General features: G+C 43.4%; 2 protein-coding genes across 5 annotated transcripts in view; one reads left to right on the top strand and one right to left on the bottom strand.

Annotated features, from left to right (window-relative positions):
• Positions 1–873: 873 nt before the first annotated feature.
• Positions 874–24,082, bottom strand: ORAI1 (ORAI calcium release-activated calcium modulator 1). 2 transcript variants are annotated; one of them, XM_050907029.1, is made up of 2 exons: positions 24,052–24,082; positions 874–4,178 (listed from the first exon to the last, which is right to left on the bottom strand). In XM_050907029.1, the coding sequence occupies exon 2, from the start codon at positions 4,170–4,172 to the stop codon at positions 3,612–3,614; it is 561 nt and encodes a 186-aa protein (XP_050762986.1). In that variant the 5' UTR covers positions 4,173–4,178; positions 24,052–24,082; the 3' UTR covers positions 874–3,611. The 2 variants fall into 2 exon arrangements, with proteins under 2 accessions (XP_050762986.1, XP_050762985.1); XM_050907028.1 differs by lacking the exon at positions 24,052–24,082 and adding an exon at positions 16,513–16,735.
• KDM2B (lysine demethylase 2B) overlaps positions 23,663–24,796 on the top strand; it is a 119,747-nt gene continuing 118,613 nt past the window's right edge. For all 3 annotated transcript variants that reach the window (XM_050907025.1, XM_050907026.1, XM_050907024.1), the window contains exon 1: positions 23,663–23,736. In XM_050907025.1, coding sequence (XP_050762982.1) covers positions 23,686–23,736 — 51 coding nt within the window. In that variant the 5' untranslated portion in view covers positions 23,663–23,685. The remainder of the gene's footprint in view (positions 23,737–24,796) is intronic.

Below are 24,796 nucleotides of genomic sequence, written 5' to 3'. Positions count from 1 at the left end.
GAAATCACACGCCTGTTGGTTTCAAGGTCTTTCACATTGCCTTAGAGAAGACGCAGGGTTTCTATTATATGGTATAAAAGCAAAGCCCTAGAAAACTACCGTCAAATAATCATCCCCTCCCACTCCCCCCAAACTTAGCCCAATACATACCTGTGACCCAAGATGGCTTTTTAAGTTATAACAGATCATGTTTCAATTAATATTTTTATTAATACAACTTTACTTGCTCTCTCTGTGCATCTTCCGTAACGTGACGCTGGTTCTCCTCCCTAACCCCAGGGAACGCAGAGCACCAGGTCTCACCCCGGCTCTGCTCCTTGCCCAGCCCAGGCGCTGGACTCCTGGCACTCAATGGCACCGCTCCGCCTGCTCCATTTCTACCCGACGCAAGGACCAAGCGCCAGGCACGCGGAGCTGCTGAGCGTCACCCACGAGCCCGAAGGAAGGTGGCACTGCAGCTGGCTGCTGAAAAACAAACTGTGGGCGAGCGGGTCGTTAGTTCACCAGATTCATACCGTCCTTCCGAGTACCACCTCTTGTTTACAGTTCATTTGGTCCCTTGACTCTTTGTGTTTTCTAGGCTGAAAGATAACCTACTTTTCTATTCCAGCACTCGGAGAGAACAACAATACAACATGCTTAGTCCCAAGATTTAAGCAGTGCTGACAGGAGGAAAAGCATGTCAACTACGTTAAATTCTTTACACCTGTCTCTGTGAACAGGAAATTTTATCGTCGTATTATGACTGAAATGAGTAACTGAACACATTTAAGAGATCCTCAGAAATAGATAGTTAGGATTAGCACAATATAGCCGAAGAGATATGGGATATAGAGAAAATAAGCATATTTTAGGCCTCTAGATAACAAATAATCAGCAACAATCGAGTATATTTTATTTCATTAAAGTCTTTTATATCTAAATAAGTGATATACAATAAACAATGTTTAAAATGCTTGAGGTAAATGCATAATACCATTAGTATAAATAAGGGATGAAAAAAATTCTAAGTGCACTCTTAATGTTTAGATCCATGTGTTTGGGTCTGGTTACTGCCTCTGGCACACAGCTATGAGACTGCGCCCAAGGTGTAACTTTCATGACCATTTCCACAGGTGGAAAATAAGAGAAACATACTCGATATCATGACTTAAAGTGCAGAAAAGAGTCAGAAAAGCAGCTGTAATAACAGCGCCATTAGCTCAGAACCTACCAGCTTGAGAAAGTTAAAAATAAAGTTGTCCCACTAGCTTCTAATTCTGTATTTCTTAAACAAAACCAAAAACCCCACACTTCTCTGTCACTTTGTAAAAGATCCACAAAATAAAGAGAAATTCAGCTACTTATCCAGGACAGCAAGTGATTTTACAGAATGAACTTGGAAAATATATTTTCTGGACTTCCATTCAAAATAACGTTGTAACTTTTAAATACACAATTTACAGACAGAGGTGTAATTTTTAAGCCTGACAGCACCCTTTCAACCATTTGCTCTAGTGTGAATACTGAGTCAGGTTTTCTTCCTTTACTGAAGGTTTTTAGAAGTCTTTTTTTCCCAAGACAGGACTAGTATTCCAGTAAAGGATGGGAAAATACATTTTGTGCCTACTACCAAGATTTCATGTTTTGGAATGCTGCTTCATTAATGCCTTTACTAACATAATCCTTCCAGTGCTCCATGAATGAACACCTGTGGGACAGTAGTCACCATCAGCAGATTTACATCAGTAATAGAATATATTTGAAGCATAACGTAATGGCAGAGCTAGAGAAAATCCAGTTTGACCTCTGTGTGCCAGAAGGACTTGTGAAAACAGCAAGTGGAAAGCTGTTTTCTGCTTGTGAACCAAGAATGCTGCTGAAAAAAAAAAGCCCAGCAGGTTTTTTATAGTTATTTTTCAGAATACAAACGCACCACGGGTAACCTTGTCAACACTTTCCGCTGCGGTGGTGCTGACATGAGAAATCAGTCCCATTCACTTCATGAGGCTGCTTCAGTAGTAAACACGCTCTGCCATCCTAACTCTGTAGACACATCCTACAGTTTGTAAATGTGTTGGGATAACCTGAGATGGAGGCTGAGTGTAAGAGACCGTGTTCAGGCCAGGCTCAGTCAGGTACAGCTCCACTGTATTGTCACGTTCACTCCTGTCTAATTTCAAAATCCCAGGTTTCTATTCAACAGTGTTAGCTACGATAGCGAGGTCAAGTTTTGTTCCATTAGACTTGAAACCTGCCTCTGTGTTCAAAAAACAGCTTTTACCCATTAAAGCCCAAAGCTGCTCCATAGAAGAACTGCATTCCAAAAAATTCCACTTCTAGACATAGCTGGAATTACTGAAGCAGCCCAGGACAACTGCTGCAATCTTTCTTGGACAAACCTCTTAGATAAGAGGCCAAATGGAAGTTTTTGCTTAAAGAGGAAATAAAAAACACCACAGTAGCCTCGCTGTCATAGACATGTGTCTGAAAGTAAGCAGCTCTATTAATTACAAATAACCTACTTTCATAAATAAATATACATAGAGAAAAGTAGTCTCCCAGACCCTTTGGAAGCAAAAAAAATGTATAACAAGTTATCAAATACAACACTTCAGCAAGGAGAAGACTTTTTCTAGACAAGGAAGACCAAGGCATAGCTAATTACTTGGGAATCCAACGCAGAGAAAGCACCTTTTGCTGCTTGTATCTGAGGATTTATTAAAAATAGATTTTTAATATAAAAGTATAAAATAATTACTACTTTGGCTTGGAAAAAAACAGCAGTGGTTCTGATTTTCAAGCAAAAAAATTATCCAGTGATAATTTCTATCTAGTTCCTTCATTTTAAAAAAAGATTCCTAAATGGGAAACAGGCAAATCTATCTCTCCAGATAATATGTGCCGGCTCATGAGAACTTTAAAAATTATTGCTTTTATTTTCTTCCAAGGAAGAGTAGAGTAGAGTCTCATTCCTACTCATGTGGCCATACCACATCGCAGTAAGACTAGTCATGGGTGTTTAGCAAGTTATAAAATGTGTAACTGCTACGGGAAAAAGGCGCTGGAGAAATCAGTGAAGTAATAATTACTTGGCAGCAAAACATACTGGGGAAAGCGGTGGGAAAGCTTTCACTTCTACCATCTGTCAGGCTTTCTGGAGAGAACAGCGCTAGCACTGAAACCAAGTACTAATTGCTGCATATCCCAAGTAATTTGTATCATGCCATGCAATATGGATCCGACAAACAGTATCTTCTAGTAAATGCCAACATCAAATAAAGGGAGGAAAAAAAAGCTTCTCTATCCATCCCTAACAAATACCCAAATTTACAATGTTATTTTCCATATATTTATACATCCACCATTCAGCACTAACAAGAAGCAATCTAGACAGTGTTCACAAGAGGAGGGATGCACGTGCAGCGCAAGCATACCCCACCACCTACTCCTTCAGATGTTGGCCAAAATTTTATGAAAGGAACAACTTTTTTTTTCCTCTCTAAAGGGTTAGAACAACATTTATAATCTCTCTTTAAACGGTAATCAACAGTTTGACCAGTTCATCCACAGGGGAGTCAACGCAACATGGCAGAAGCAGAATAGTGGATTTATTTTCTTTAAGTACAGGTTTACGCAAAATGGGTAACAGCTGAGGAGATAGTATCACCTCTGTGATCCAGCTGATCCTGGAGCCGTGCAAATTCAGCAAGTTCATTCAGTTCTTGAAATTGCCTGTCTGTTTTATGGCTCACCAGTGACCTGTAGAAGTGGACTGCAAACACAATGAAAATCAATCCAAAGGGAACCATAATAGACGTTGAGGCAATGGCTGCTGCCTGTCCTGATGTGATGGTAGAACTGTTGCTCTGGAGCGCATTATCAGTTTTCTTCTTTAAAGGAAGAAACTTCACCCAACACAGCAGCACCACCTCTGCAAGAAAGAGCAAAGTCCCAATGACAGTAGAAAATGCCCACGCAAGCTCAATGTGCCGATGCATACGCTCATGAGGAGATTCCTTTACAGAGTTGAGATTATGCACATTGCTAACAGCCTCTATATTTGGAAGAATGCAGGTACTTATCATGAGTGCAAAAAGGTGAACTGCAACAAGGACAGTAGTACAGGCACTGAAGGCTATCAAGAGACCTTGAGGGTAGTCATGTTCTGTGTCTAGCTGAACTTCTACCATCGCCACCTGAAAAGGAAAGAAAAGAGAGATGCTATTACCTACGTTACATATTATTTGACTAGATTATTTTAAGTTTAACTCATGTTGCCGGAAGATCATCTGATCCAGACAAAATAATAGTCTGCATTAAAATTTCTCTTCATGTCAATCTGCACCTTTTTCATTAGGTCCAAATTAAGGTCTGAGCAAAGGCCACCATTTTCATACTTACTGTTCTGTTGTAGAGCAAACCATCAGTATGCATAGAAGCTCTTAACAGCACAACCACCTTCCCACCTCCAGCTCATCCCAACAAAACAGCTGAACTTTGTGACCAACATACTTGGACTCTTAAAGTGAAACATTTCTTCTTTCCTGTGTTATATTGTAGAGGCAGCTTTTGATCTTTCACTACAGACTATAAATTTTGCTGGGTATTAGGAAACGTTTTGCGTCCCATACATATGTAGAATGAATACCGTACGAAGTCTTTTGAAGTAAGTATCTATAACATGAAAGCCTGCAAAGGCAGCAGACTGCCCATCACAATCTTGGTGGTCGTTTCTCCTTGGATATTTGTTTTTAAGTTCTGAAGAGCAGGAGCCTTTCATTAGAAAGATCACCTTTCCATGGGCCTCTCAGCTATATTCTTTCACTCAAAATAAGTATTTAAGCAGACTCTAGAACACAAATTCAAAACATGAAAGTCTCCACAATGTCCATGGCAGCCAAACAGGCCTGTTAGAGGCTGGAGGAAAGACAAACAATAGTCTCCCAGAAAAGATAATATAGAGTGCTCCCAGACATCAATAGCTATTCTGACTCTGGAAGCTGTGTCTAGCCTCATCTCTGGGCGAGCAGTGCTGTCTCATGAAGATGCTCCAAGGTCCAGTCCTCCACTATAGTATGCAGCCATGCCCTTTTATAAACTTAGATCTCCAAGCACGCCTGTGCTTAAGGAGCAGAAATTAGCATTAAATAACACCACTAGAAAACTCATAAACCCAGCTCAAATATTTGTTATAAAGAAAATTAACTAGAATGCCTTTTAACAGTTTTTAAAACTGTCAGGTGGTTTTATGCATGTGCAATTGATGAGTGACATTAATCCCAGCAGCTCTCTTGAAAAATAATCTTTCCTGATAAATTTGCCTTTCAGACAAAGCACAGTTCCAAAGAGGGGATAATGCAACAATGTCTCTATGTTTAGTGCTCTTTGTCAAAGGATCTCATTAAATAGACAAAATATGTTTAAAATGCAGAGAAAAAAAGACGGAACAGCAATTTTAAATATAAACACATGTACACCATATAAGGAAGACGCAGAGGCTGCCATTCAGCACAGTTCAGACTGATCCACACCAGCCCTTTCTGCACCTTGGCTGCCTACTCTTGATCCTTTGTTGAAATGACTCAACTTGCTAGCCCAGCGAAAGCTAACCTGGTTAAGAAGTGGTAATCTTCTGCTAGCTTAGCAAGCTGAGCTGTTTCTGCAATGCCTCTGATGAACAACGAAGCTGGCACAGGCCCACGTAACTGAAGAGGAAGCAGTTGTACCAGCACCTCAGACTCTTGGTAGCACTAAGCTATGAGCCTAGCTCTTCTGTGACATACCAGTTTGCCCTCAAAAGGACCATGAAACCAGTTCATACAACACAGCGCCTGAAACGAATCAGCTTTTTTGAGTCCCACCAATACAGGTTTAGCCTATTATCACATGCCATTATTAATGGTTTGGACAGTACTCCGCCTATAGCGTGCATTTCAAACACCTCAATTCTCATCAAGCTGATATGAAGAAAATTTCATAAAGTAAGGATGCAGGGAGACATAGAAACTAGGACCCAAAGACAGCTGCAAAACCAGTAAGAATATTCAACCTCACCATTTTGCAAGAGCTGAGCCAAGCTACACCTAGTCTGGGATCCCATCTTCTTAAGCTCCCAGAACCAGCATGTTCCAGGACACCAGAACTCTTAACTGCTAACACACCAAATATCAAGCCAACAGAGGGTTTTGCTCAGACATGTTTCCACAGGCATTCAAGGCCATTTGCCAATATTTTAATTCCTTTATTGAAAGCTTTTATCGTCATAAGCCGAACCACCCAGCCAACTAGCAAACAGTTCCCATGTGTTACAAGAAACTCAAGAAGAAATTATATTAATGCATATAGAATTCTTGCTCAAAGATTTAAAAATACCATTTCTCAACCATGGGAAACTTCACATTTGAGAGGATAAACATTTGGTTGTCGGGTCTCTCTTCTGCAGGATTGTTTGTTAAGTCCCAATGCACTCGTGGGATGTTGGGCTTCCTATGTTTTTCACAGAACAACTGCAATCTTTCACCACTGAGAATTCATTTTCATACTTATCAAGGTTTTTCTCTTGTAAATTTTCTTGTATATGTCTCAACTCAAAACCATCCAGCATGGCAAGACATTTTAATCCTTTATCCTGGTACTTATTATGTTAACATAACCATGACACTAAAGAGCTTCCTAGGATGAAGAGTTTATTTTCTTTTAAGAACTGATGTATTTAATTCACCAAATATTGAAGATATTTTATATTTCCATTAATCAATGTCTCCATGTAATAATGATATCAAGCATCTGATTTTGAACTTCAGTCAGACTCTCTTAATTCCAACATATCAGCTGTCCTGGAGCTACTGTTCTCTTCCCATTTCAACAGAGCATCAAGAAGAAATATTTTCTTTCTCTTAGCCTAGCCTGAGCTAAAAAGAAATGCTAAATAATTACATTTAATCTAAATGTACCTATTTCTGATTTGGCTATAATTATATGCATGATCAAAACAAAATCTTGCAAGAAACCAGCTTAATTTAAGCAGCATTCAGATACTTAGATAGCTCTGTGCCTAGATAACCACTGACAGAATCATAGGGACAACTAACTATTAAAAGGAGACATCCAGACCAGGAATCCAAGTTTTCCTGGGTTAAAAAGACTTCATTTTAATATCGCTAGGTGTTTCCCTAGAAGAGTGACCCTAGGAGTACCTACAACCATTATACACTGATGGGATAGCTTAAACTCGAGTTCGAGCTACACAAGCAAGGCTTCAGTTTATATGGCTGAAATATATTAACACAGATCTGCTTTGCACAGGAAGCTTGTTGTGTAGGTAGGCCCCAAATCATCTCTCAGAAGAAGTTGTTTCTGAAATTCAGCAAGACTGTAGCTGTTCCTTAAGACTTGTCACAATTTACCCCACGAACAGGAAGGGTGTCACTTCCTTTAGCTCAAACCATACCATGCACTTACTGTAATTCCAAGTGTACTCTATAAGAACAATTATGGGTAGCATCAACATCACTTGAAAGGTAGCCTAAGTACTAGTATTCTAACACGTGCAAAATAAGCTGGCAGCCAAGTAGCCATACACACTGCCAATTATTCCCAGTTTGGGATGCTAACAAGGTGCGAATAAGGCAGAAGCAGGGCAGTTGGCCGTCCCAACCTTGAAGCCTCGTGTACACCTTCACACGGCTGAAAGCTGCAAGAGGGAGGCCACGTACCGCAAAGCACCAAGGGGACGGCAAGCTCCCAAAGGAGACTCCTAGAAAAGACCAGGGCATCCCACGGAGGGTGCATGCCTGGGCCAGTTTCAACATCTTCTCCTAACTCAGTCCCTCCCACAGCAGTTTTCAGCACAGCCCTGATGCTAAACACCAAAGGAGCCTGGCGTTAGGAATGACACGAAGTTGTTTAAGTCATACTTGGCTATCCTGCCAACAAGCAACATGACCTCCTCTCCACAGCTGGAATCAAAGGGAAGAGTACTTGCTGCATCAACTGCTGGGCCAGGAAAGATCCTACACCAAAGCAAGTAACAGAAATGCTAAAAGGGAGAAAATATCCACCTGCTTTGAGAGAAAGCATTGCCATTTACCCACCTGGGAGACTACAGTTGCTGGAAAAATACTTCTATTGACGCTGAAGGGACCACAGCTTTATAGGCTCAGCCCTCCAAAGGATGAGTGCAAGAGACCCCCACTTTGAACGTTCAGGGTATACTTACAAGACAGACCCATTAGGTGCAGCTCCACAACACACTGACAACTCTTTGCAGACTACAAGTTCTCCAGCAAGGGAGTTTGATGTTTTTCTTCAACCGATTAGTGACAAAACGTGACAGAAGATAGAAGGTATGTGCGTAAGAAACAAAAGACACAAGAGAGTTTTTCATGGGTTCACATACAGGACAGGAAAAAAATTATGCTGAAGCTAACTAGCTGGACAGAGACACCCGTAAGCAAAGAGAAAACGCACTAAGTTGCAGTTGTAACTGACGCTGGTGTTAGAAACACCCTAAAAGCAGCAGTGGGGGAAGCAAGAAAACACTTCTCCATTCATTCAGGATTAACAGATACTTCAGAACTCACTTCAAATGGAGACTTTTGGGGAGGTTGTAGGATGCAGAATGCCTGAAGGGTTTCAAAGTGTACTGAAGTTGATGGAAAGTCTCCAGGGCGGCACAGCAAAGCCGCCTTGTGTTCACGTCTGGCAGAGCAACTCCAGCTTGACCCATAAGTGAAAAATCAGTTCATGTTTTCTGTCTCCTCAAACTGTCAAGGAAGCTAATTTGGGAACTCTTTCACTATAAACTAGCAGAAAACTGCCAACTCTCTTCAATTGCAAGCCTCTTCTTTACTTCCTGGGCCAAGTTTGAGCCAGGCACCTAAAACAAAAAGCTCCATTTTTCATTATGAGGCCCCGTGCCTGTTTTCAAACAGTGAAGCAAAGCATCAGAAGTTCTTGTCTCCTTTGCTCATGCCATGATTTCAAAATGCACAGATCACAACTGCTCTTGTAAGGCAACACTTGCAAAAACAGGGCCCCGGTGAGCTCATCTGATACGATCCAAACCCATACAAAGCCTGAACTCATAGGTACATGCTGACATTCTACGCAGGAGGATGTTTTCCTGTGTCCTCTATTAGGTTTCTATGCTGGTTCAGAAGACGGGCCCCACAGGGCAGGTCATTGATGTCTGCACCGTATCCAGTATAGCATGTTTCAGCACCTTCTCCTTCACCACTTTCAAAGCTTCTTTGAACACTTCCCACATGATTGCTACTGTGCAGCTACCATGCTGCAAGCATCCTGCCTTGCTGCATAATCACAGACTAATGTGGGTTGGAAGACACCTCAAGAGGTCATCTGGTCTAATCCCTGGCTCAAAGAAGAGCTAACTTCAACTTCAGATCATCCGGGAGATATGACTGACAGATTTACTACAGCCCTTGACAAAGCTGTAAATCTGAAATACAGCTTCTTGACAAAATTAAAGGACTCTCGTGATGTTAGGATACAGGACTGGAGTTCTCATAAGCCTACAGAAGGTGGACATTCAGATGCTTTCAAAGATAACTGAATTTGGGCACACAATAGTGTTAAGACTTCTGACAGCCCTGGATTTCAGAGTCATGGCAGCCTGAATACTACCACAGTGCAAGAAATTTAACAACTTGCTCTCTAGAAGAACCTGCATTTCAACTTTATTTAATGTTTAATATCCTGAAATAAGTCCATTTCACTTATTTGTATATAATGTTTCCATGTCTTATTACACCAGAGTGGCTTAAAAGAAGCTCCTGCTTTTAAATGAAAATCAAAATCCTGAATGCTCTGAAGGTTTCCATCCATATAAGAGCACTTACACAGTGCCTCTGACAAATACTGACTCCACTGCTTCACAAGAAGTGAGCTGTGATACCCTAATAAAACAATTTTCCCCAGCAATAACAATTAATATAAAGAACCAGTCACACACATAGCTGCAAATGAAGCTCATATTGCTACTGAAATGCAGGATAAGCAACTGTCCTGGTTTGTCACTTGTTCATTTTTACCACAGCAGCAAGACAGAAATTAATGACTTGCTTCAAATTTTAACATTATTCCCCAGTTTTATAAGCTACTAGACAGTATGTTGGTTTTACTTAGGTTGGTTTTAATTCCAGCATAATGCAAGCTTCAAATTCAATTCCTGTTTTAAGACAGGGGTTTCTGAAATAAGAAGTATCCAGAGAAAATAAAACATTACAGACAACGATCAGAAGAAAAACAAAAGGAAGAACTGCAGTAAGAACCACCCATGTAGCAGGTCATATTGACATTCAAGACTTTCAACACACGAAAAAAGGCAACTGCTTTTTGTTACCATGTGTAATAGCAACAGCAGTGAACAGAGTATCTGAGAGCCTTCTGACTTAATCATAGGCTTACATCTTTTTCAGAATCAGTAGCCACTGCTGAAGAGGAAATAAAATGCCTTATCTCAAGTAAAACTGTATTATCTATGAGCTATTTATAGATGACTTCCTCTCCTCCCCTTCCCCGCAAAGACAACTCTGAGCTCTGGTCAGCAGGAAGATAACACTGGCTGGGAGCCTGCGCTGTAACTCTCATACTATCTCTCACGGTATCAAATACTAGTGTTAACACACAGCTGCGAGTCACAATTGAGTTCAGCATGCTGTGGATAGACAGCTTCAAACCGGACAGAGCCACAGCTAATTCAAACTCCTCACCACTTCTCCACTAGACACCTGATTTTAGCTAAATACATTCTGTAACCAGGGGGCTGCGGTCAACAACTACTGATGGCTCCGCAATGGGATGGCTGTAGATTTGTCTCCCATACCTCACGAGATGCCATCTGACCAGCCTAAAGCTCCAACTGCTCTCCTGTCCTTTGTACCTGACAGATTCAGACAAGAATCACAGAGCAAGAAACCAATCTTATTAAAAGTTACTAGGTTTAAATATAGACAATCTCATAATGACCCATTTAATGGAATACTTTGAGAAATGCTGGCTCTCAGTACGATCACATTCTTACTATGTCTACCACTCTTGCAGTTAGCTGCCTCACAGATTGTAACAAGCAAAACCCCTTTGGAAAGGACAATGTCAGCTTCAAACATCAGTCTTACTAAAGACACCAACCACCTCTTAACGAACACAAATCTAGAATTATCTGTATACCCTTGCAAGATTGTTCTCACCTCCTCTTCCCTGGCCACAGCTACCATTCCTAAATAGGAAACTGATTAAGAGGACAACACAATTTTCATACAGTCTAGCATGTCAGGAATGGCTTAAAAGAAAGCTCTGTTGATCAAACGTCACGGTTGCATTTTGTAACGGTCCATCCACACAATGAGAGGAGGATGCGAATCTCACCTGGAGAAATGTATCAGTGCTACAACACCTTCACCTCGCTGGACCAACACACACTAAAGTAAAATTGCGCATAGCGATCACTGAAATATTTCAATCAACACTTATCCGCAGAAATATTTTCTTACCTTCACTTGTTGCAGCTAGGACTAGACTTGACTACATCTAGTTATCCATACAGTTACAAGTGCAAGTGACTCTTCATAGCACATGCTACTCTTAGTGGGAAAAATACCCAACACACATGGAAGTGGCTTCTCCAAGTCCTGAGGTTCACATCACAAGTTTATTTCAATAACAAATTCCATCTTCTACCCCATTGCTTGTCTATGCATGGGACCACAGGGGAAAGTCGAGAACAAGACGGGCGCATGGCATCACTGGAAATTAGCACTCCTCTGGCTGTCTCCTCAGCTCCTGAGTTGGTCAGTCGGTCTCTGTTTTCCTGACAGTACTATTCACTCCCAGAGACACAGGCGCAGAGCCAGGCTCTCACAGAGTGCCTACACCATTCATTAAGAGTTATAAACAACTCATAGAAAGACTCTGTATGAGCCAGAATCAGTCACCGGAAATTAAAAAAGATAAGTCAAAATAATGATCCTATTACTGGTTTTATACAGAAAAGAATGTAAGCATCATTTATCCACTAGTTCAGAATCTTGACTCTGTGGATTATTATATGTTGCAGAATGGCAAAACACATAAATATTTGCTAAAGGTAACACTGGAATACAAATACAAGACTTAATTTTATTTAAAAAGGCAATACGCATATAATTGGAGTAAATGCATCTTGAGAAGGTGGTATCTCTACACAGTGTTACTTACAGTAAATCTATTCAGTAAGTACAAGGTCAGATTAGGCAGCACAGCAGGGAGAAGAAACAGCAGCACAATATCACCTTTACATCCTCCAAACTACAGCAGCCTCAAGCAGCCACTTGCAGCTGCTGTAAGACAGAGAACGGTAAGAGCCCTAAGTACTCCACGCTGCCTGCCTTGCTCATCTATAACCTTGAGACAGGGATGTTCAAAGGAGCAACAAAATGTTGCTTTCATGACTGGAACAGAAGAAACCTTTTATACGGGAGAAGATTCTTCAGAGCACAGTTCTAACCTGTAAACGCAATAGCGATATAAAAGGTAAGTGGCGGCAGAAGCCATGAAACTGGACCTGTAATGCTTTCTTCCAGGTTACAAAATGCCGCTGTTTCATGTTATTCTACCAGCAATCCAGTTAAACACAGCTAAAACAACTTCTATAGAGACCATTTTAGTATTTAGAACTGTAGAGTAACCTTTACTAGACAAGGACTATGCTGTCTGAGTACCTGTACAGCACCGACAGCAGCAGGGCCCGAGTCCTACCTAGCATTACTTCAACATCAACTGTTTTTATGGAAATCAGTTTCATAAATATTTATCAGTGCAGTCTTCTACAAAACATGACTGAAGCTGTCTTCAGAAGACCGTATTGGCTATGTTTCAAAGGCAAGAGTTGACAGTTCTTTGATGATATTCAATATTTGAAGCGTATATATTACCATCTAGACAACGGTCTAGCCAGCTTGAATCATTAGAGGTATTTAAAAGAAAACTGTGCTGTCTGGTAAATAATGTCCTCCAAATCCTAAATATAACGAAGCCAACCATAGTGTATAATTTAGACCGCTAGTTTAGGCTCGGGTATTTTCACAAAGCTGTTAATTGGTGGAGGGAGGCGATGTTTGAGTTTTCCGGTTTGATGACTGCTGGGATCTAAAAACTTCCTTATGGTTTGTGACTCCGGTATCGTGACGTTGTCATACTACTGTGTGATGCATCCCTGGTGACAAAATGACGCTAGCAAGTCAGCTTAATTGTTCAAACAAAAGTAACCTGCCAACAGCCTGTCTACACTGGAGCTCTTGATAATTGCTACTGCAGGTGTGGATGAGCTAGTGCTTGCAATATTGGACACAATCTGCAAAATATTTCCAGCATTCAGATAAACTGGATTAAGAAATAAAAACAGATAAAGCCAGAAATGGAGGAGGGGGGGAAAAAAAAAATCATACATCAATATCTGAGAAATATTCAATGCCTCCACTAGCGCATGGAAGGAATCCCTCATTCTTTCATGGACTACACATACCCTACAAACTACAATTTTTTTCTTTACCTCTAACAATTTGGGGGATTGCTATTACTTGCTGGCCTCATAAATTGGAAAAGCGTACTAAATGCAAGATTATAAGCTTCACAGATTTCCTCTTAAGACGTATGGCACTGGATGATAGCATCCATGGAAACCTGCACAAAGTAAATGCTCAGGTTTGCTTGGGGGAGCTTAGCTCTAACATCAGTTTGCCATCACCAGACCCTGCAACCATTTCTGAAGCTAACACACAGTGGCAAACCATGATGTGCAGCTCTGAAACAAACTAATTGTAAAACAGGTTTTTAATCAATCTTCTCTGTGGAAGCGTAACACTTGTGAGTTTGAAACCTGGCTGAGCGTTTCATACTCTACACATCACTGACCTGGGCAATCTCTTGACTTTGGCATGCATCATTTAACCAGGGTAAGTGTAACCAATCTTGAGGGAATAAACTCTGCAAAATGGCTGCAGTTATACACAAAATTAGTCCGAAATAAAGGGACAGTTTAGTGGGGACAAACTTAGCTCATGCTCGAGGATGCAAGTACTGTTTAATTAAAGAGCAGGGATCAATGGGGCTGGTATGGAAACGAGCACATTCTACTCCTGATAATTCCCATCAATTTGCTGGGTGGTCCTGGATGTGTCATTTAGGCCTTTTCTTCCTTGTGTCATAGGGAAAACAGAGGACAAATGATGCTTAATTGCTGTTGTAAGCTTTAGATCCAAGACTAGATTGTATTTCAGCAGCATTTTGTTCAAATATCAGGTGCCAAAGAATCTGCTGAATTTAGTAAACAATGCATAGGTGTGACAGCAGAAAGGCGGCCCTGCTTTTCAAGGCAGAAGGACAACTTGAAAAGATAAGCAAAGTTATTCAAAAGAAATCTAAAAATACTTGAAAATTAAGTCAGCTCTTCTGAAAATAGACTAGGAAGTCTCAGCTAGAGGACTATCTGTCATAGCAAAACCAACGAGGCTACAAGTTGATTTTCACCATGATCTTGTTAAAGGAAGAAAAAAAAGTGGAATTTTTCGAGAGGTGTAACTTCCGGAAAATTAAAATACAATGAATGTTCACATGTAACATTCCTGGCACCTAGAGATTTTGTTAATCGGAACCAAGTGGCTTTTTCCTGAAATACCCTAAACAACATAAATTCAAAAGCAGCAGTTTCCAACTGCAGGACAGTGAACTCCTACAATTCTTCTAGAGAATCAAGAAAGAAGTAGAAGCCGCCTCGCCTCATACATCCATGGGATTTTGAGAGTCCACATAACATATATTTAGAGAAAAGCCAAAGGTATTTAAGAGATTAAGTATGATTTTTAAATAATAGTATTTTTATTAATGGAGATGCAATCTCCCTTAGATGAAAATCCGTAAAAACCAACAAACTACAGGGTTCTTTCCATCTTCTCTCAATGTAAAAGCCTGACTCAAGAAACCACCCTGACAAACTGCGCTGACACAGGAGAACGGGCGTACAATAAGGAAAACTCATTAGCAGCAGCGGAGTATGAGCTACCAGCCCGATGCATGTTACCCAAGGAGAACCAACTCAAATATGCCGCTGCACTAACACAGTTGCCTGTCAGTCACACAAATAGCAGTCCACCACCACCCCTGAAGAGCTGTAGTCTGTTTTTAGCCATTGAAGGAGGACAGTGACATTTATTTGACCGTCAGAAGGCTGCTGCAGACCGGCTGCTATGTTTTCAAACAGCATCCTCTCATTAGAGCAATGGCTCCTAAGGGGAATATATCTTACGGCTGAAAATACCGTGTTAAAAGCAGGGCAAAAAGCAAAACAAAGTAAGTCAGAGCTGTACAATTCGGTATTCACAACTATGAAGCATTTTTAACACAGATGAATAAAGGGGCTGACTGCAGAGTTAGCAGCTCAGTACGTTAGAGGACTGGACATACGATTAAGCCTGTAAGTTACCGTATTTCAATCTATGTAGAGCTTTCATTTGAGACAATTAGGATTACTAGACTACGTTTCTATATTAAATGCAAAAGCAAAAACATACTAACAAAACAGACGTTTCTAAAACATGCACAAAACTCCAAACTAAGCAACACCCAAGATTTCCTTAAAAAAACCCCAGAAACATCGCAACTGCAAATGAGTAATGATGGATGTAATGAGTCAGAGGAACACCGTCAACTTTAATCAGTTATTTTTCCTAATTTATCTAAAAATAGCTCCAGTGCAACACCTGCCCTTGCATCCGTCTGCACAATGTGTGTGGCTGCGGTCCGGGAAGAGTGGGAGTGCAAAGTACCAAAACCTTGGAAGAGCTGTGGGAACTTTCTGCGCGCAGCCCGCTTTGCTCTTGACACCAGAGCACGAAGTGAAACACCGGGGAAAAAAAAAAAATAAAATGCTAACCTCCACATTTACAGCACCGTACGGTGTTCCTTATGAGAGCAAGCGGGAGGAGCGTCCCGCCAAGTGTGATTTTTGGCATGCCGAGCATCCTCCGCAGGAAAAATAAGCAACGAGCAAAAATCCTGCACGAGGTATCGGAGCTATTTGGAGGAGATAAAAGCCGTGAGGCAGCTTTTAACTTGCGGCATGACGGCTCTCCACAGAAAACGAGCTACCGAGGGGAGCCCACCGGGGCATGCCGGGGCACTCCACCCGGCTCCGCTACACCCGGGGCGGCCCCCGCGCCTCCTCCTCCGGCCCGGCCACCGGCCGGGTGCACTGACCCCGGCTGCCCGGACGGCTGGAGGCCGGGGCGGGCCGGGCGCTCTGGGGAAGAGGCGCTAGGGCCCGCCCCGCTTCCCGCCGCCCCGGGGTGCCACACGCCGCCTCAAGGGGCCGAGCTCGTCCCCGTCCCCGTCCCCCCCCCGCCCCTCCGCAGCCACCACTTGGTCAGAAAAAGGAGAAGCGGCGGCACCGCTCCCCGCACCCGGCTCCCTGCTGCCGGGGAGGCCGCCGGCCGCCTGCCAGGGCCCCCTGCCCGCCGGGCGAGGCCGGCCGCTCACCATGGCGAAGCCGGAGAGCAGCGCGGAGGTGCGGCTGGAGGCTTTCAGCTTGGCGCGGCTCAGGTAGAGCTTCCGCCAGGACAGCGCCTGCATCGAGTGCTCGTTCAGGCTCATGGGCTCCGGGCGGCGGGGGCGGCGGGCGGAGGAACGGAACGGAGCGGGAGGCACACGGCGGCAACGGCGGCTCCTTCCGGCGGCAGAGCGAGGGCACCAGCTGCGCTAACACCCCATGGCGCCCGGCAGCGGACTCCTGCCGGTGCTGGGGCCGCGCCTGCCGCCGCGGCGCTGCGAGCCTGCGCGCCGCCGCCCGCCGGGTACCGCCCCGCCGCCGCCTCATTGGGCGGCCCGGTCCGGCCCGGCCTCCAGCCCCGCTCCTCCGCGGCCGCTTCCCGGCAGCCCTCGAGGGAGCCTGAGGGCGGGCGGGCGTCGTGCCCCAGAGGCCGCTTCCCGCCGCCGCCGCTGTGGTGAGAGGGGAGGCGCGCTGCGGGGGGCGCGGCCTCCTCGCTGCCGCCCGTCGGGAGCCGTGAGGGGGGGCCTGCCCCTGAGGGACGTGCGACCCCGCCGCCCCTCTCAGCGGGTCTGTGGAGGGCGAACTCCCGCAGCAAGGCCCGGCTGGAGGCCGGGGCGCGGTCTCCGGGTGGCTGCGGCAGCGGGGCGGGTGAGCAGTCTCAGGTTGGAGCGTAGTTGACCCCGGGAATCTGTAGTTTCTCAGTCATTTTGCATACCCCTGTCCGGCGGTGGGTGCCCTGCCGCGCAGAGCTGCCCCCCCCCCCCCCAAGCTCAGGGCAGAAAGGGATGGGGTGTCCCCCTGCTCCATCCCCACTCCTCGCTGCCTTCCCTCAAAACGCAACCACAAAGCCATTTCTCTACTTCCTCCTTTAGCCTCCCCTCCTAAAAAGCTTAAACATTTAATCTACATCTGTCCTGTGGATCTAAACCAGAGTGGGCACCCACCCTCACTTCCAATTAAAACTGATAACACCTAGCTGTTTGTCACAGTTAAGGTTTTCATAGCCATTTTGTACACCCAGCGCTCCTGATAAACTCGTTTTTTATCAGCAGGCAGTTGATAAAGTTGATTAAGCAGAACATTTCAACATATATGTATGCCAGTGTTGAAAGATTTTATTACCACATTCATGCAAACCCTTTAAACCATAACTTATTTTTTCTGTGTTTTACAGAGGGAAAAATAAGGCATATAGCAGAACTCCATAGCAAATACATGGCACAGTTATGAAGATGATTTCTGAAAAGGTGAGACTTAATGCAGTGCTTGTGCCACGTCAGACTTATGGGTCTGGAGAATTAAGGGACGTGTAAGAACAAACCGCTTGCTATCGTTTTCTAGTAAGGAAAAATACGATTTTAACAATAGAAATAATACTGGACAAGGATACTTTTTACAGGCACATGGATGGTCACGAGCTGAATCACCGCAATGCTAGTTCCATTAGAAATCAAAAGCATTGGTGATCTTCTGTTGCATTGCAATTTTCCACCGTATTTGCAAGTAGGAAAAATGCGGCACATTGTCTTTAACATTTTTGCTTTGTTCTTCTCTCACACCCTTCTCTGATTTGCAAGGTCGTTCATTTACTCATGCACAGTAAAGGTGATGACAATCTATACCAACATAGGTCACTTAATGCTTTCTGTAACATGGCATTCTTTTAAAAAAGACATAGTTGAAGCATCCAAGAAAAAAATCTTAACGATTTGAAGTCTTCAGAGGCATTCCCTGAAACTACCGTTTCTTACCACGTAGATTTGCTCTCATTTCCCTTTTCAGGAAATAAACGGAGTCGTCTTCTTGTTATAAACAACTTTTGGTTAGATTTTTATCTACAGGGGCATTAAAATACCTCTGTAGAAGAATGAGTTTGACTTACAGTCTTTCCATAAAAGCCTCTGCTGTTGTATAAATGATGCCATGGAGTGTTGGCCTCCTTCTTTCTCTTTTATGGGTGACAGTACTACTGTATAGGATCCATTTGAGTGAAAGTCCAGCATAAGTTAGCATTATAAAATGCTACTCTTTGTTCAGTGTGCTTTAATTCTTAAAAAAAAATCCCAGAAGACCTCATCACCACAATCAGCATTTTCTGTGTCTCCCACTGATGCCTTAGGCTAAGTCTGAGCACCACATTGCAAAGCAATGAGTAACAACCATATTGTGATTTCATTACCCCATTTTACTTGGGAGAAATGGTAACCATCAAAAAAACAGTAATGTAAAATTTCCTCCACATCTCAAGCAAACATTTAAGTCTCTATCATGTAGTTTCTGTGGAATCATACATTTAAAAATATTTTGCATTGCTGCTCATAAGCTATGAAAAATGTTTATGTACATAACCAAGATTGATTGTTCACTATTTCTTCTTGTTTCTGTGCAAAATTACGGTTGAACTGTAACATCATGGGTGAATACTACTGCACAAATAATACCTAGGTCTTGACCTGTTCCCTAAAATCAGACTTCTCTAAAAAAAACCTGCAAGAGCCATACAGCTGAGAAGGGCTTCAAGTGTCTTTCTAAGTAATTGTATTAAAATAGACTCTTTGAACTCACTGTTTCTCTATTCTGCTGTCCATCACTCCTACTCCTGTTTATCAGGAAGGGCTTTGAAAGAGATAACAATATTGCACACTGATGTACTGTTGAGTTCATATTTCATTTAAGGAAACAGTACAGAAAAGGACCTACCGAATCAGTAAAGAAATCTCATCTCATCCTATCCACTTTTCCAAACCAAATCCATGTGTAATTTTAAGCTTCCAAGCCCCAGCGTTGTAGCTTTGAAATAAGCATAATTTCCTTTCCTGTCAGAAATAAAAAATCGGTTTATTAAATAGGAAAACATAAATTAAGGTCAAAGCCTTCTTCTGCAACTAAAACATTAGGACTGTAGCAGTATACCCTTTTTCCCCTTTATGTGCTATTTTACAGCTCCATTCTGAGGTACAAACTAAACAGGATAAGTGCTTTTCTTTCCAACTCTAATTACTCATTATTACACACCTCTATACTGCCACTCTAGAGTTAGCTGAAACAAAAAGAGTCAGTCATGCTTAATTAACTCTTAGAAATGCTTCAGGGAGTTCTTCTGAAATCATGCTGCAGTTCAAAGCTGTGGTTTGATGTTACCTCTGATCAGTGCAATTGCCGAAGGCCACCAAAAGGGTGTAGTCCTGCACTCTTCCTTCATCTCACCCCACTCTCCTCTCCATCCTGTAGATTACACCGATCAAATGGCTACAGAGCTTCAGTGACTTGACCTACTGAAGAAAAATACTTTTTTTTTTTCTTAATGGGTGAGTTTTCTGCTGGATCAGGTCACTGAACTGACTTACCCTGTGGCTGCATGAACACTAGACCTAATGCAGGAGAAATGAGGGACATACACGCAAGAGAAAGGGAACTGGCTCTTTCAGCAGCAGGCTGTTATTACCCCTAATTAGAGGTAATGTCAGCCCATTCTCTGGATCATTTATGCATGAACACAATCGGAGCAGGTGGCAGAAGTCCAAGTTTCTTTCCAGAAGGCCCTGAGAAATCTGTGCACTGTCACAAGGATACTCATAGGGTTTTTTCTGCTAAAAATGTACTTCTGTATTTTCTGTAGGAGGAATGAATAAGAATAGGTTCGCTGAGTACCATATGATTAATGTGATACGGTACTGAGCATGCAAAGGTGCTACCCTCTGCATAGCAGTTTTTCTAAAACATATTTCCAGCTTCACATGCAAATCAGCACTTCCATTTGTTCCTGTTATTGTACCAAAACCAAATCAGGTTACCACAAAATGGAAATTATGGTAGATCTGCATGTAAAACAACACATTAGAAGTTGCAAAAGGCAAATAAAGGTTTGTCAGCAGTCCCAAGCAGCAAGAAGGTTAAGGCAAGCATCTCTGCAAATCTCATCTAAAGTAGAGCTTAAAGTTTAGTTGGCGGAATTTCTGCAGAGGAAAGATTTTGATCTGGCACGTCTAGAAAAACTGTACAATTTTTAACTTCCTTCATAAAACAATGAAATGGTTAAATATCTAGTCTTCCATCTTAACCCAAGGGAATATATAGAACTGTAGGTCTTACAGAATAAAAGGTATTTTAAAAAACGTTTTAAGATTATTTCAATCCATTCTATCCAATGGGAAATAACTATGTTTGAAAGCTCAGTAGGGGTGAAATTAACCCATTTCTTCATACAGCCTTCCCAAGCACAGCATTATAGTTCTTATTTTAGCATGAGCCCTGCAGTACAAGTTTAATTAAATGACAGCTCCTAGTTTCAAGCTAACAAGGTCAGGATCCAGCACATTGTCATGATTAGATCTTAAATAATTTAAGTTACATTAATATCCAGCAAAAAAGTTTTAGTGGGTTGTTTTTTTTTTTTAATACAGTTCAGACTAGCCCCTTTCTCAATAATCGCCACTCCCTTTTCACAGTATTGATACCTGAAGTGTTTTTTCCCCGTATTTTTGACTGTGAAAAGGGCCAGCCTTGCGGCAGCCCTGGCCTGTCCCTGACGGGGCCCAGCTCCGGGCACTGCTGGAAACCTGCAGCATGACCTGCCAGGAGGGGAAACGAACCCTAACCCTCATCTGCCAGCACTTAACCTGTGTCCTGAAGCACACGGGTTTAATATTGCTTCTAAATGTTTTTATCCTATCTAATGCAGCTGTGGATATTCTCATCATCCCCAGCCTACTGCCCCCCTTTTTCTTCCCAGTTCTTTTAAGTTTGAGACAGGTTTTTTGTTATTAATACACAGATTACAGTATTATTTCAATGGTAAAATGAATTGTAGTTTAATAGGAATAATTTCTGTCTTAAAACAAGGTTAAAAATGTGTTTTCTATTTTTGGAGATCTATAGATTAAAATTGTGATATTTCTGAAACATATTTACTTCCATACTTCAATAATGTGCTCTGGTGTTTCCATGTGTATGTGATTAATACAGTCCTTGGTGGGTTTGCTTGATACACCAAGAGTCTCAGATTGTTCATGTCCAAAAAAAAAAAGATTTAGAAAAATGAGTTGATTTTCTTTTATGTCTCTATTCTGTCTTTTTTGGTGGACTTTCATGGAATGGATGGATTATGTGTTTTTTGTCTGATGATTCTCTAGTAACATCCATTTATCTTGTACAAGTACTCTGGCCTCAATCCTACAGATGTACACATGCATTTAATTTTAAGATGGAGTAATCTTGGCTGAAAGGTCAACATATGCATACATCTCTTCAGGATTATGGATTAATAATGTACTTGCTCTAACAGACATCTGGAATCCATACTTCAATATATAGCCTATACAACACTTCTATATGATAATAAAGTTCAATCATCTGCAAATAGGGAGATGTTAGAGAAAGATTACATGATTTTTCAAGATTCTGCAAACAGTTATTGGCAGATGCAGAAGGAGAAGCTCACTGCCTTAAATCCTAAGTTAGAACTCTGTCCTCTCCTGCCTTTATCTACATGTCATGGTTCATTAAAATATGGATCTTTCCAAAGAGATGACCAGCGAGGCCCACAAAGTTGAATTTTCATGTGTTTTATCTTTTGCGTAATATTTAATACGTTTCATATAGTACCTAGAACATAACTAGTTAGGTACACAAAGGGCAACTGGATGCTATATTAGTATGTTTCTGCTGGTAGAAGCGGACAGGAATAGTAAAGAAAAATGCCCTATTTTAAGAAAAGTTTCAGTCTCCATTTAACTGATCTGAGAATTAACGCCATGGAAAGACAGTCTGAAATTTACTTCTGAGATCTGTACTGGTTAGATCAGAGCACTCCCAATTTTTGCTGGCCCAGGAGAGACAACAGTGAACAAGTACCGTACTGAAGGCAGAAACACATTTATTCTCAACGTCAATCTCAAAAATTGCAAAAAGCAAAACGAGAGCAGCACTGTCAAAACCATCAGCCCCCGACCCTGGGTTTACGTACGCTTTGATGTTCCCTTTCTTGGGGGGGTGCGGAGGGGAGGTAAAGGATGTCACTTCAGAGAGGAGCCACACTTTGGAACCTGGAGGCTGTTCAAAACCTGCACTCTGACCCTGCTGTTGCAATCAGATGGTCCCAATATTTGCTCAGCATCAATTTAGAGTAGATGTGAATTGGTGTTCTAGAAATGAAAACCTTTGATAGTCTTAGGAACCCGCACTATCGCTATACTTAAGATTTTTTGTATCGGTAGCTACTTTGTATTATTTTTACCTTCTTTTTCATGCGATTTCTAACTACCTGTTGTACATGCATGTTACAAAGGCAATTTTGCTTTATTTAACACCGAGTAATACATGATAGATATTAGAACCTGTTCTCACAAGACTAATGTAGGTGCAGCTCTTGGAGCATTTTATGCACCAGCCGGTGTTTGCCTTCGGTAGGGCTACCTTGCCGAACTCCTTGCTGCACGTGTGATAGAGGAACACAGCGAAGCCAAGCGCATGTAAAACAGAGTGCTTAACTAACCACGGTCATTAACCGTCACTCCATGTATTATAAGATTATTTTCCAGCGTTTGCTACGTTAATTCGCCGCTCTTTAGAGGAGTCCTCTAAAACTCCGCCCAGGTTTAAACCGTGAGGCTGGGCACCCGGCGCTGAACCCAATCCCCCCGTGTAAGCAGAGCCGCTCAACTTTCAGGGTCCGTCTCGGGCGGCTGCGACACCCACGCAGGAACCGTCCACGCCTTTGTGGTGCCCCCCCCGCCCCCGGGCTCCGCGGGGCGCCGCGCTGCCCCGCCGCCGCTCAGCGCCTGCGTGCCGCGCCCGCTGCGCACTCGTGACCTAACACCACCACGGCGGGGGCCGCCAGCCAGCCCAGCACCGGTACCGCTCCGCTGCCCCGCCGCCCACGGACACCCTACCCCACCCCCGGCCCCGCCACTGTTTACGTTCCGGGCACTGCGACGCCTGCGCCCCCGCTCCACACGCAGTGCCTGAAAATGGTTCCTTAGGACTTTGCAAAACGCATCGCCGCCGCCCCCCTCCCCTTCCCTCCCCCTCCTCTTCCCCCCCCCCCCCCAAAAAAAAGTGCTGGTGCAAAATTGCAAAACTTTAGAGAGACCTGGATGGCTTTTGTTTTTCCTCCTCCCCATTTGGGCCAAAAATGCAGGACAGGAACTGTTGACAATTAAGTGATGAAACTCTCCAAAAAAATGGAGGCAGAGAAAGACTCTGGAAGAAGATTGGTGTGTAGCTGGCTTCTGTCTATTTCCTATTTGTGCCTTTTAATTGATTTTGCTTAATTGTTTGCAAAGGGAGAAATGCATGTAAAACGTAGGCAGCAGAGCGACTTAGTTTGCAAGAGAGCAGCTTAGGCACTGGGGAAGGGGGTGGAATTTAACCGAGGGGAAGGAGAGGGTGGGACGATAATATATTTTTTTTTTTTCCTCCTGTGGGTAAGGGTTTGTGCTGATCCACCGCGCGTGTGTGCAGGGCTGAGCTGCCGGAGGCAGCTGGTGCATCGGGCTCCCCCCACCACCCCCCGCACCGGGGGAACCTACCTTTGTGCGCGGCCGGCCGTCCCCCGCTGCCAGCGGCGTGCGGCCGGGCAGCTCCGCGGGGCCCCGCCGCCGCCGCCTCTAGCCCCGGCTCCGCGCCCGCCGCAACTTCCCCGGGGGAGCGACACCGGCCTCCACCGGGCCTATCCCCCCCCCCCCCCCTTGCATTTAACTCGTTCCTGCCCCTCGCCCGCGGACCCCCCTCGCTTTCGGCGCTGTAAAAGCGCGCAGGCTCCGGCCGCGGCGGAGCAGCGTGCGGGGTGCCGGGGGGGAGCGGGGTGGGGGCTGCGTATCCATCGCGGTGTTACATAAAGCGATCTGTTTTTTAAATCGCGGCTTCCGGTGTGACTATGGAAACACTCGGATTATGTAAATACCGAAACCTGGATGCTGTGCATCAGATTAAATGATTCGCCCCTCTTCCTTTCCCCGGGGGAATTATCTTGTATTCACGTGCAAAAATAATAATAATAATAATAATAAAAATGATCCGGTCGCTAACGAGCATTGGCCGCCGTTCACCTTTTTTTACGGGATTGCAAAGCACAGCGGTGCCGTAGCTTGTGAATTTTCGGCGAGTTACGCCTGTCTCCTGCTCGCCTTTAAACGCCAGCTTCTGCACAGCAGCCCAAGTTTTAGTTTTCCTGCAGCCAAACACCTGTTATTCTTGTCTAGTTCCGTGTCACGGGATGGAAAAGGTTGTGCATGCAGCTGTGTTGTAGCTTGTTTGGGTTCAGGTTTTGTTCAG

This window comes from Gymnogyps californianus, chromosome 16 (genome assembly GCF_018139145.2).
Source record: "Gymnogyps californianus isolate 813 chromosome 16, ASM1813914v2, whole genome shotgun sequence".
Lineage (NCBI taxonomy): Eukaryota > Metazoa > Chordata > Aves > Accipitriformes > Cathartidae > Gymnogyps > Gymnogyps californianus.
This window is presented reverse-complemented; position numbering and strand designations above follow the sequence as displayed.